The sequence below is a fragment of the Leucopleurus acutus genome, assembly GCF_964270905.1.
Source record: "Leucopleurus acutus genome assembly, chromosome: 18".
In the NCBI taxonomy this organism is placed as follows: domain Eukaryota; kingdom Metazoa; phylum Chordata; class Mammalia; order Artiodactyla; family Delphinidae; genus Leucopleurus; species Leucopleurus acutus.
Window position 1 is genome coordinate 76,159,501 of NC_139160.1, and position 13,326 is coordinate 76,172,826.

The window sequence follows — 13,326 nt, forward strand, 5'->3', positions numbered from 1 at the left end:
CAACAAAGGGAACGCTGGTTGTTTTATTGCAACCAGCATCTGCCTAGCGGACTGAATGACAGGCCCAAGAGATTCGTTGCAAAAAGAATTTAAGAAGCCTTACTGCAGCCGCTGGGTGTTTATAGCTCAAGCAAAGTGACAACACGCCTCGCAAAGCCTTGGGAGGAGTGACGGAGACGGGCTGGCTGCCCTGACTTCCTGCTCCAGGCAAGTTCTAAGAAGCAGTAGCACCTGGACCATCGGGGCCTGAGCCTTCCATCTGCTGCCTCTGCTCTGGTCGCTGTCACCGCCACAAACGCTGATGGCAAAGCCTGGGAGGCCAGCTCAGGACCAGGGCAGAGGAGCCCAGGGGATCCTTCTGACCTAATGTCAAAGGGCTTTACAGGCACGAGCTGCTTGTGCTGACACAACTGAATGGAGAATTAATCACCTCCTCGACGGATCCACGTAGACGGATCACTTGGAGGTAACTGAAAGTTCATAGTGCACAGCCCGTGTTCTATTTTATTAAACTGTGACGGGTTTTGTTTGTTTGCTTGTTTAAGCAATGGCTGGAAGGTCAACCAAATGCCACCATCCCTAGGCAAGAGACCACACAGGATTGGAGATGTGAGTCTGTGTCAAAGACACGTCTCCCTGGATTGCGTCCTCCATGAAGCGGGTCTCACCCGCAGACTCGTCCCACAAGCACCACATGTACAAACACTGGAAAGGAAACTCCTTTCCTAAACCCCACATACCTGGCAGGCCCATCCCACCAACCGATCCTTTGGGTCCAGGAAGTCCCGGAGCACCTGGGGTCCCACTTATGCCCGGATCACCTTTAGGTCCTAGAATCATAAAGAGAAAAACCCAACAGGTCAACGCCCATGAAAACTGCCAGGTAACCTCTCCCCACACGAGCCCCTGCCGAGCTGGCGACCTTGAACTCCCTTCCGTACCTGGCTGCCCAGGGTGTCCTGCCTGACCGTCCTTTCCAGGCACTCCTGGGGTTCCAGGATCTCCCCGGGATCCTTTATCACCAGTTGGGCCGATTTGTCCTGCACGACACACACACAAAAATAGTGACGACCACGTCTGCTTAAAATAAGACAAACTAGAAACACAGGTTGGTCTGACATCACGTGTGAAGAACTGAGTAACTCGTTAGACACCCTCTCCCCCCTCCGAAGGTAAACTGTCCTCCGCGTTACCTTTTTCTCCTTGGTCTCCCTTCTGGCCCTTCATGCTGCCCATGTCCACTTTATCCATGGAGCCCGGCTTGCCAGGAAGACCCACATCTCCTTTATCACCCTTGAAGCCAGGGTCTCCCCTGGGTCCCGAGCTGCCCGGGAAGCCGTGGTCCCCTGTAGAAAGAAGAGGAGACACCGAGTGACACCTGGCCAAGGGCCCCCAAGGCAGTGACAAGTGTGCTGTTCTTTCTGGCCAGTAGAAGCAACTGATAAACAACCTATAAAGAACTAACAGTCTGTCCAAAAGTGGTGTTAAATGGCGAGGGTCCGAGTTACCCAGAAGAATGTGACAGCAAGGAAATGAACAAAAAAGCCATTTTCTAGAATTCATTATGTGCTAGTAATTCCAACATAGGAGACTTCACTTATTAGTTTAAATAATTTATATTTTCTCTCCTTCTCGAATACCTTCACGACATCTGCTCAGTGGCCCCTCAATTCTATACGAAAGAACAGAATTTTCCTGTTCAACTCAACGAATGACCATTTTTATGTCTCACATTTAAAGTCAATTTCGTTTTTAAAAACAGTATCTGAACCAATTTCAAATATCAAGATAAGAAATAAAAAGTAAGACTTGTAAAATTCCCCTGTTTGCTAATTGGATTCCAAAGACTCAGTTGCTGTGACTGAATCTTCGAATGACTAAAAATACCACCATTTCTCAAAAAAAAAACCCAAAAAAACAAAAACTCTACCATGCCAACAAGGAAACCCAGAAACCTGTCTTCTCTCTGACTTTTCGGCAGGGCACAGCCCTGCATCCCCATGACCCCTGAGCGCCTACTGGAAGAGGGGGTCTTCCGGACCCTAGCTTGATCTTCTTTCCCAGGCCTCTTGAAATGAACAATGATCTACGACTCTTGGAGAATTTCCCACAAGGCATCAGGACACAGACATGAGATGGGCTTTTCCGGAGTCACGGCTCCCTACCTTTTTCACCCGGCAATCCTGGCACACCCGCTGGTCCTGGCGAGCCGGGCTGCCCGGGGGTCCCCATGACGCCCATCTCTCCCTTGGGACCTGTGGCCGGATGGAAGGACTGTGAACGCTAATGGCAGATGCCGAGCGAGGGTCATGAACAAGGCCAGGTGAGGCGTCTCCCCTGCATCCACTTGGGTGGAGTTCGCAGGTCATTTACCTGGGAACCCGGGCTGTCCAGGTGTGCCCTGCTGTCCAGGGATACCAGGCAGCCCCGACTGTCCCGTCAGGCCGGGGAGCCCCTGAGGCCCTTTGTCTCCTTTGGGGCCCGGCATGTCCAGGCCTGGGAATCCGGGGAAGCCCTTCTCTCCTTTCACTCCAGGGGGGCCTGAGGTGGGGAAGAGAAAGGGGGCGTCAGCAGGATCGACAGGGTGTCCTGCAGCATCCTGTACCCTGTTTAACTGTTACTTTCTGCAGAAGGTGTGTAGCCGTGCCCACGTCAGGGGTAGAGGGAAACGGCTTCCACCTTCTCAGATGGTGGTGTTTGGGGCCATCGGTGGGCAAACAACATCCCAAGACAAGGCCCCGCCTACCTGCCGTGAGCCGTCAGCAATTCCCACCCGGGCCCCTCCGCAGTATTCAGACCTAAGCCCAGCTTCTCCATGGTGTCTCTCCCTGGCTGTCCTGCCCTGGTCCACCCTCTCTGTCTCACTTCTAGAATGATTATTAAAGGCAAAGGTAGCTTCCAGACATGAACTCATTTTGTTTAAGTTACCTACAACTTACTAAACGTCTTATGGAAAGGTAAGATAGAGATACCGAGATACCGATCCTTCTAAATTAAACGTAAAAGGTAAAGAATATACAACATAGAGGGCAGGTGTCTTTGGCACGTCAACCAAGCTCGGAGGGAGGAGAAGAAAGGCGCTTGTGACCTTACGTGTAAGCAAACAACCAAACGTACAGCCACAGAATAGAACTGACTTTTCCCCCTTTTAGTCACAGATTATGAGTTAGGGGAGGGAACATTCTGGAAGAACGTAGTATCACCTGATGACCCTGGGAGTCCCTGTCCTCCAGGGGGTCCCATAGCTCCAGGAGGGCCTATTCCGGGGGCTCCAGAAGCTCCTTTGGGACCTTGCAATCCAGGAGGTCCCGGGTCACCTGGATGGGGAAGAAATCGTGAATGCATCACACGGGGACACAGCGGGGTCAGCGCCTACCACCCACTCACGCTGCTCGCCAGGAACCCGTCTAGAATTTTCATCATTCATTCAGCAAACGTTTACTGGGCCCTGATAGGTGCTCTGCGGACACACAATAAACAGACCCCGTCCCTACCACAAGCTGGATTTGCCCGTAAGAAGTTACCTCTGATTCCCTGAAGGCCTGCAGGGCCAATGGCGCCGTGCTCCCCAGGAACGCCTGGTCCCCCGACGTTTCCCTTCTCTCCAGGGGTGCCGGGGATGCCAGGGAGTCCCGGCAGACCTTTGAGACCCGGCAGACCAACTCCAGGCTCGCCCTGGAAACCATGAAGCACAGAGAAGCCAGTGACCCTCAGAGCCCACGATTTTATCAGGCCAAGGGCGTACGTGTTAACCGATGCTGCCAGTGCATTTATAAGAACGGTATTTGTCCCACCTTCCAGTTGGCAAAGCTTCTTCCCACCTATTGTTGCCTTTCAATCTCACTACAAGCCGAAACGGAGGTAATTTTTATTATTTTCTTTCCACAGAGGAGAAAAGTCAAGGCTCCCCGGTTTGGACGGCTTGTCCACAGTCAGAGAGGCAGGAGCTCCTTCCGCTGGGTCTCGGCCCCTCGACTCTGCCGCCCTGAGTCTACACAGAGGGAACAACACCCAGCGTGCTGTGTGGCCAGCGAATGGCTATTAAGAGGTGGAAAGGTGGAAAGTTCCAGGACGGGAACAGAACTCCGTTTACTTCGTTCTTTTGATGAAATGAAAGCTCTCATGTCAAATTAAACGTTTAAAACCTTTTCATGAATCAAAGGGCTTTGACCCACACAGATGATTAAAAATAAAGGCAGTAGTTCGAGGGCCTGAAGGAGCACACCCCAATGTAAGCACCGACGGGCCGTGTGAAGCAGAACGTGCACATCATGTCACAGCGCCCCCCCCCGGCATCCCTGAAGGCAACAACGTCCAGATGACGGCCAGGTGGAGGTAAGCGGGCAGAAGGGGCGCATCCACACGGCCCTGCGGTGAAATTCGCAAACTGGAGGGAACTCAGTCCAAGGGATCTTGAAAAAGCTCAGTATTTCAAATCGTAAACCAAATCCTGAATTCCAGTTCCATTCGGCATCTACTAGCTCGTGAGCCGGTGTTTGAGGCGATCTACATACTGCCGTCACTGACTCACTTTCACACCCAGTGCGGGTCATCAGGGGAAGGCGGGGGTGTGTCACATAAAGAAGGCGTCCTTGGGCTTCCCTGGTGGCGCAGTGGTTGAGGGTCCGCCTGCCGATGCGGGGGACACGGGTGCGTGCCCCAGTCCGGGAAGATCCCACATGCCGCGGAGCGGCTGGGCCTGTGAACCATGGCTGCTGAGCCTGCGTGTCCGGAGCCTGTGCTCCGCAACGGGAGAGGCCACAACAGCGAGAGGCCCGCATACCGGAAAAAAAAAAAAAGAAAAAAGAAGGCGGCGTCCGAAGGCCACATGCTCCACGTCAGCCACACGGGGCAGGGACACCACCTCGGGTCAGGCGTTCCTCAGAAGGAACCTTCCCCGGCATCACCGAGGCACAGCTGCCAGCGTGCACCCCCGCCCGCCCCCAAGGCGAGGGCAAGGGCTCTGTGCCAGCAAAGGCGCATCTCCTGGCCGTGGCCTTTTCCCAGGCAGGACAGACGCCTTCTGGCAATTTCAGTTCCTTTCCTTACGATCAGAACGGGAGAGGATCTAACCAACAGTCACCTGTACTTGCTGAGTATCAGCAAGCAGCAGAGGGGTGTTCGAGGGCAAAGAGAAACCCGATGTCACACTAGTCCCGGGGTCCCCGGCCAGGGCCCTTTGCCCCACGGTGACACTGGGTGACGTCTGGAGGTGTTTCTGGCGGTCACACTGGGCATGCACGTCGGGGTGCTCCTTCCTCATCTGTGGGTTGGGGCCACAGAGGCTGCGAAAGACCCCACGGTATTCAGGGCAGCCCCACCACGAGGAATTATTGGACCCGAATGTCAGTATCAGTGAGGCTGCAGCCCGCCCTGCTGGGGGCTGTTAGGTCACTCAGGACAGTGGCTTCCAAACAGCTTTCTCCTTCCACTCGTGATATGACACACACTGTACCTGAGATCCAGGACACACACAGAGCCCACTCACAAAGCAGGAACGAGTGATTCTCCCCAAAATAGGTACGACCGCGTGCCACCCCGTGTACTTCGGTACTTTCCATCTGATGCTATTTCGTTCAAACACAAAACACGCTGACCCAACATACCATATGAGATTAACAGGCCACAATGTATGGGTCCAATTCATCACAAGGATGGGGAAACAGCAATCCAGAGAAGGCCCAGTACCCACCTTTTGGCCAGGCGGACCTGGGTTGCCAGGTAAGCCATTAAAACCTTGGCGACCGGGATTTCCAGGAGGTCCAGTGTCTCCAGGTAAACCGTCAACACCTGTTTGGAAGAGTCAAAAAAAATCATTCATGTAAAAATACCGCTCCCTACTTTCTCTACTTCTCTTACACCTGCTCAGATGAACCTGAACAGATGTGAGGGCGCCAACAAGGAAGAGGAGACCATCCTGGTCCAGGGAGCTCGCAGCGCCGGCCGCCCCTTCCTCTTTCTCCCTCACACCCGCCCCCTCCCTTCCTTTTCTTCTAAGCGCCTAGAACTTTTCTCTCCTATCCGCTCTTCACAAATGAACCAAACCCAACCCAACCCAACCAGCGTTTGCAGACTGGGAATGGCGATTTAAACGCTGCCAACTCCGAGTGTCGCCTGGTTAGAAATCCAGCCCGGACATCCCCACGCAGACCCGCATCTTAACAAGACCCTTCGTGATTCCTGGACACGTTCGAATTTGAGGAGCACCACGTTAGACCACCTGTTCTCCAACTGCACCACACTGGAGGCACGTGGGGACATTTAGAGACTGGGTCCCGCCTCTGATGGGCTTTCTGACAGCTGCCCACGTGGCTATGAACGGCAGCTAGGCTCTCTCTCTGTGTGATGGGAGGTTGGGGACACGCAGTGATCTGCAAGCTTGCAGAAACACAAACCTGAATCGCCCGTGGTGTAGGGCTGCTGTTTCGAGGGGCCTGACAGACAGTGCACATAACTCCAGGCAGCTTCGTGCGATGTGGGCAAAGGGTCTCTGGTTAAGGAGGCCTTCCTCAGCTGAATTCTACCTGCCGTGATGGCAGTGGTCTGGCTCTCCCATGGAACACGCGGGAGGCCTGAGCACTGCCCCTGTGATGCTGGAGGGTCACTGGGGGGCCTTCTGCCCCATGAGCCTGGCAGAAGTGGCCATGAGCGCGGCGGGCATCACGCGGCTCCCGGAGAAACAGGCCGCTGTCTCCCGTCCCCGAGCGCGAAGGCCTGCAACCTCGAGAGTGGGCGTGATGCAGAGCCCTAGACAAGAAGCCCGGAGGCTGGACAAGTCTTTAAACTAAGTTTTGGTGAAACGGCGGTCAAACTGGGGTCGGGATGCCGGCCCAGAGGGAAAAGACGTGCCCCTCACTGCTCACAGCCCTTCTGGGCTCTGGACCAAAGTCCCTAATGGCCAGTCTGCATATCAGTCTCCCTGAAGGACTAAGAAAGCAGCAAAAAGGGTGAAGCTGTCCTCTTTACTTCCTTACAATTTTCAGAAAGAAGTACTGGTTCTGGAACATCCACGCGTGTGAGGGCCTCTTCCCCAAGAGCAAGGCCCCCCCTCATATTCACCGCACCATCCCCCTGCCCTTCCCCCGCCTTCCAGACCAGCCTGGCCCAGGTCCCGGCGGGCTGTGTGCTCCCTTCACGGATGAGAGAGAGACCCCCCTGAGGGTAGGTTTAGGCAAACGTGGCATCTGCCAGCTCCCTGGGCAGCTTGGGGTCCTTAAGGTCCCAACCCCTTCCCCCCAAACCACTCGGCCGGGAGCACACGTCACCCATCACCTCGGTGACCGGAATCACCGGCCTGCACACCGCGCAGCTCTTTCGCTAACTCGCACGTGGTGTGTTTACGTCCACCGCCTCTTTTCTCCTAGAATTCACGTAGGATGAGCGGAGAGACCACAGCCCTTGCTGCTAACCAGCCGGGGACGGGCGCCACCACTGGGGCCCACGCGGGCAGTGGCCAGAGCAGCGGCCCCCCCAAAGCTGCCTTGTCCTGCGGGTTTACCTTTGGGGCCGGGAGGTCCTGGAAAGCCAATCCCAGGCTGGCCGACTGAACCCTTCTCTCCAGAGAGACCCGGCCTTCCCGGGGTTCCAGGAAAACCTCGGTCACCTGCGGTGAGAAAGACCAATGGTCAGCGTGAGAAAAACGTGAGCACATTTCCCCCACCCCAAGCCTCCAGGTGAACGAGATGCAGAGTACCTTGGGGGCCTTGGAACCCGGGGGACCCCGGAAGTCCTGTTGCTCCAGGGGGACCGGGTAAGGGCATGACCTTTCCTTCTTCACCCTTGGGACCTGGGGAAAAGAGCAAAGGACACAGCGTGAGGGCTGCCGCGTCACGTCCTCGTCTGCTCGCCTCCATCTCCTCCTTCTCCTTTTCTAGAATCTCTCACAGAGAGCGCCTCTTCTCCCGAAACGTCCAAAATGACCTAGACGTTTGTTTGACACAAGAATCCTTTAAGTGTCCGAAACAAGGGTCACGAAAAGCTAAAAACTCTACAGCAACAAACAGCGAGATGACCCTGGTATCAATTAATCTGCCTCAAAAAGTCAAAGTCTTTTCACCGTTCTCAGTGGCTCGGACAGGACTGGTTCTAAGTTGCTGTGATGCCCACATCTGGTGGGAAGTTATCTTCACGACGTGCCCCGTGGGTGATATCGTTACCCTAACAGTGAGCTGCAAGGTTCTGCGGTATCTCCAGCCCAGGAAAGCCACCTTTTCTATCTCCAAACTGGGAGGTGCAGGCGCAGCCCCGGGTGCCCGTGCCTACGAGATCCACTGGGTGTCAGGATTGAGCTGTTACGAAAGGACCTAAGGGCTCATCTCCACGGAACCTTCACGTACCTTAAAGAACTCAGGATCTGAAGGGCCTCCCGGGGACAGCCAACACTTGCTTTAGCTACAGACTGTGGGAAGCACCAGGGCCTGACCCCAACACATCTTTGCTATCAGCTCCAGCCCTGGGAACAAGGCTTTTATGACCATCAGACTAAACACAGCTCTGGCAGATCAAAGAAGTCGGGTTTCTAATCCCAAAGCTGCCGGGGTCTGGATGGCCAAGGAACCCTCCAGAATGTGGACAGCTGACCGACAGCACTGTCAGCATTGCCTCTTTCGGGAACCCTCTTCCCATGCCGTCAAGACGTAGCTGTATGTGTCCCACTGGCTTTTCTGATGGTAGTTTCTGGCCGAGAAAAAGAAACCTGATTCCTTTGTACACGCTGCAAGGGTTCAGATTCCGGAAGCACAAAGAACACTTGAGGCGGTGATTTGGGAACGAGGAGTGTGGGGTTAGTGGTCAGAGGCCCCTTTCCGAGACCTGGGGTGTTTCTAAGTCAAACCCAGCATGTTCCTGCCCCGAAAGGAGTCGTAAGAGAGACGTTCCCGGGTTCCTCGCTAATCGAAGAACACTCATCAGTGGAGTCCTCGCTTAGTGAATAACCAACGGTCACCCGACGATACCAAGAACCCATCCAGTGAGGCACTGTACTTGGGCCTCCGTCAGGGGCTGCTGATGTGTCCTGTATCACGAAGCTGACAAACCCTACACTGGGTCTTCATAAGGAAACAACAGTTCCCAGTGGGGACAGGAACTGGCGGAACTTGGGCTGGATACATGGCTCGGGACAGAATCGGCCAACGTGTGAGAACAATAAGGCCAGACTGTCATCGCTGCTGAGTCTCTCCTGTTGGAAACCTCGATCTTCCAGCTTCTTAGTTACTATGCTTCTCCAGGCTTACCGGCCACACACCTTTAATCACCCCCAAGTCACCTTTCATTCTTTTCTACAACTCTTACTTAAGCCATCTTAGTCACAGCACACGTCCTTCTGTCCTCTGTGCCCAGGCCGTTCCTGGCCTCTTCTCCTCCAGGTTTCCTAGGCAATGATGTCAATGTTCCATTTCTTCCCAGAATCATCTTCAACTAATAAGTCACTGACGGTCTACTGTGTGCGGGGCCCGGGGACCCCCCCCTTTCACTTCCGTCCCTGAAGATAAGCCCGTCGTGAGGACACAGTGGAGCGCATCCGTGGGAAACCCTCACACAGCCCCCTCCCACGTTCTCCACCAAAGCCCGGGCGGTGGGCTCCAGGAGGGCGGGCGGCCTCTGAGTTGCTTCCTCTCTGGTCGCTTAGCTCAGCGCGTGGCACACAGAACCACGTGATAAAACAGTCAACAAACGGCTGGAACTACCCCGAAATTCAACAGCCAAGTCCAAGCAGCTGTGGATCAGTCAGTGTGTGCACATCAGCGGAGGGGTGAAGGTAAGTATGTGGCTTGGGATACACAGAAGCCAAAAGGGACCGCGCATCGGGGAGAAACAGAAAACGGACTCAGGCTGGTGTCACTTCCACACAGAAGGCTGACCTTCTCTGCTGCACATGGTGTACTTATTTATAAGGAAATCACCTAGACCTTCAAGTTCCTGTCATCTAGATCCTACACGCCACTGGCCCATCTCATAAAGGAAGGAACGAGATACAGAAACGCTAAGGAAAGGTTGCTCAGGTCACATCCCCCGCTCCTGGCAGGACTGAAACCAGACCCACGTCCCCATGTCGCTGAGCCCAGGGCACTGGAGGTCCTCAGGCCTCACCTGGCAGGCCTGGGGACCCGGGGTTTCCCGGAAAGCCCATCTGTCCTTTGTCACCAATGGGGCCAATAGGGCCAAACCCTGGAGGCCCAGGAGGGCCGACGTCACCGCGGCTGCCGGGGAATCCAACTCCTCCCGGGGGGCCACGTTCTCCTTTTAATCCTACTGAACCCTGAAGCGAAAAGAGAAAAAGACGAGTTATCAGCAGACATACCAGCACTCCGAGCCGCGTCGCATTTTTCCACCACCCGTGGTAAAAAGTGCCGGAGTTTAACTAGCTGTGCTACTTATTAACTTCAACCCGTCTGCAGAGGTCACCTTGTAGTTAATACATGAAACCGGCATTCTCTCCTCTAGGCTGAGCAACCGCCCTCCCAACCCACACATAAGGAGACACTCCAAGGAGGAAGGCACTCATATCTGGAATCTTCTTGGAAAGGGTGACTTGAACGCCGCTAACTTTAAAATTCACCTCCCGGCCGACATATGGAGGTCTTTTCAGTTCCCCCAGATGCATCAGAAGACACTGACCCCTTATCACCTAATCGTGCAAGTCAGGGCTATCACACCTAGGTTTACAGACTACAGCTTTCCAGTGAACGTGAAACAAGTTCGTTTACGACAAGGACCCCCCCCACCCCCCGAGTGAAAACAGGTCGACGGGAGACCAATTACTCCTTCTTCCATTCTTTGCATATCCATCATCTGTCAAGCGCACGTTCAAAGTCTGGGAATCAACATACCGGGGAGCCTTTGGGGCCAGGCAGACCCGGATGGCCGTCTCTTCCGGGAGAGCCTGCTCTCCCTGGCATGCCGGGCTGGCCTGGGAAGCCTGGGTCTCCTTTGTCGCCCTTGAGTCGAATATCGAAGTAAATCTCGCCAGGCTCGCCCTTGGCTCCTGGCTGGCCCATCAGCCCTGGCACACCTTGCGGTCCCTGCGAGAACAAAGCCTTGTGAGGCCGCCACCGAAGACGCCCAACCGTAGAGCAAACCAGCAGCAGGGAAATCAGGACGCCACCTTGAAAAGCGGGGACGGGTTTAGAGCTCCCTGTTCCCTGTGTAGGAGCAAAAAAAGCCAGCAGCTCTGTGACAGAGCCCTGAGCTGACCTCACTGCTGTGCTGCCCTTAAAAAGCCTCTAGTAATGGAGACGGGGACAGGGCGGGGGAGTGACGGAGGAGCTCTGGGCTCAGCCCGGAGATCAGTCCTTAGGTAACTTTCTTGTCTCTTACAACTGCTGACATTCCCAAGAACAGGTCGGCTACGGTTGGAAGGGGCTGGATGTGCGATTCCCTGGGCCCAGGAACCAGAGAAGGAGGCTGAGAACAGCCACGTTCCCTAAGTCTGGTCAGTGCTGAAATCACACAGCTCGCCTTTCACGCTCACAGCCCTGATTCCGGAAGAGATGAGGAGGCCCAGAGCACCCGCAAGGAGGAAAGTCGGGGAAGGGAGCCTCAGGCCAGCTCTGTAACTGGGATGTTGAGCCGTCAGCAGAATAGAATTAACTTTCCCAAGAGACACACGGGAACACGTCTCTGTTCCTGGAAAGGGGAATCTTCAAGGAATGCCCACCCCCTAGATGGTTGCCCCTCCAGGTCCCCTTGAGAGTGGGATTCACCAGGAAGAGGCCCAAGGCTTTAAACAACTGTCTCAGTTACCTGTTCTCTGAGAGAGGGATCTCTTCAACCTCCCCGCTCACCTGGCAGAATTTAAACCCTTGTGGAATTCATGTTGTTTGAATTCCTTTTTGTAAACTCCCTTTGAAACGGTTCTTGGATGTAGGTGAACCACAGTGCGTGCACGCACGTGCACGCACGCACGCACACACACACACCCCTCTGTGTGTACCTATAATATGTATGCCTCAAAGTACTGGACACAGCTGGTCGAAGCTGGCCCTGAGCTGGAAGTGCCCCTTGTGACAGAGGACCCTTCACTCAGATCTACTCGGGGAAGGAAGGGGGAAGATACCCAATCTATCGTATTTACTCTAGTCCCACTATCTCCACCAGCCACCCGCCAGGAAGTCTAGCAGAGGACATGGGAAATTCATTATCTGGTTGAAAGCTGCTGTGGTATTTTGTAGCTCTTTCCCTCTAGTTAACATTAGCTCCCGTGCCTGCCTAAGGCCCAGCGAACCTTGGAAGCCCTTCCGCAGAGGCCCAGGTGGGCTTCTCCCGTGTTTCCTCGGTGTACTGTATGGTCCTCGTTGCTCTCTTAGGGACATTTCCTTGCCTTCTGTCTCTCCACTAGCCTTTCAGGGCTGTGAGGGCAGGACCAAGGCTTCCTGTCTTTGTGCCCTTAATGTCTGCAAGAGGGAGGTACCGGAGGACGTGTATGTCGAACCAGCAATGTTCACCAATAAAAAGTAAATGCCAAGGTAAGAAATGACAACCAGTGCACATTCTTCTCAAACCAGAAGCACCCCTTACGTTACTTTATGTGGATTCTTCACCGCTTAGAAGTATAGTATTTTCTGATACTATGAGCACAGGGTGAGAAAAATACAAGTGTTTATTTTCATACTGATGACCGTGTCAGTCATCGTTTTATTTAAGGGAGAAATCTAGGATTTCTTTGAAAATTGACATTTACAACCCTAGGACATCTCATGTGGATTCTTTGCTGATCCTAAGTGATCCAAGGGTCTTTTGATGCACATGCCCTAGGATAAATGTCAGGGAATCAGACGCTGCCTTGGAAGTTTGCCATTGGCTACATAAATTGGAGAAGATCCGACAACTCGTGCAGACTGCTTCTAGAGAGTGGTGCCCCTACGGGAGAAGTTGGGAGAAGTTCGTTTCAATTAACACAGGTCACTCCCAGTGACCCCAGACCTGCCCGGGGGCTGGGCTTCGTCATCTCAGCCTGGAACCCGCCTCTTGTGGTCTGTCCTCCTTTCCCCAAATCGAACCCTCAGCTTTCAGAGGACGTGTCCCAGAAACGCTACCTAAATCAAATACAGCATCAGAGCTTTCTTCATTGGAATCTACTTTCCAGTTTGCTCCGCTGGTTTGTGAAGCCTCCTTTGGCCTCCAGCCAAAGTCGAAATAAGGGTACCACATTTCTGAGCTAGTTAAACCACGGAGCTATGATATAGCATCTAATAAAAGGAAAATTGTTATCTTCTCTTAGGTTATTTACCCACAGAACAATTTTTAGAAGTGTTCTCCCTCTACACCAAGAACGATGCTCCCTGGATGGACAAGGCATGCGGACTCGCATTTTTTGTTGTACATTTT

General features: G+C 53.9%; 1 protein-coding gene across 1 annotated transcript in view; it reads right to left on the reverse strand.

Moving 5' to 3' along the window:
• COL4A1 (collagen type IV alpha 1 chain) overlaps positions 1-13,326 on the reverse strand; it is a 150,436-nt gene that overhangs the window by 21,048 nt on the left and 116,062 nt on the right. Inside the window, exons 25-36 of the mRNA XM_082859485.1 lie at positions 10,830-11,021; positions 10,090-10,258; positions 7,694-7,786; positions 7,499-7,603; positions 5,693-5,790; positions 3,525-3,675; positions 3,204-3,317; positions 2,374-2,541; positions 2,166-2,255; positions 1,194-1,346; positions 942-1,040; positions 741-830 (exon numbers count right to left, since the gene is read on the reverse strand). Of these exons, the coding sequence (XP_082715611.1) occupies positions 741-830; positions 942-1,040; positions 1,194-1,346; positions 2,166-2,255; positions 2,374-2,541; positions 3,204-3,317; positions 3,525-3,675; positions 5,693-5,790; positions 7,499-7,603; positions 7,694-7,786; positions 10,090-10,258; positions 10,830-11,021 (1,522 nt within the window). The remainder of the gene's footprint in view (positions 1-740; positions 831-941; positions 1,041-1,193; positions 1,347-2,165; positions 2,256-2,373; positions 2,542-3,203; positions 3,318-3,524; positions 3,676-5,692; positions 5,791-7,498; positions 7,604-7,693; positions 7,787-10,089; positions 10,259-10,829; positions 11,022-13,326) is intronic.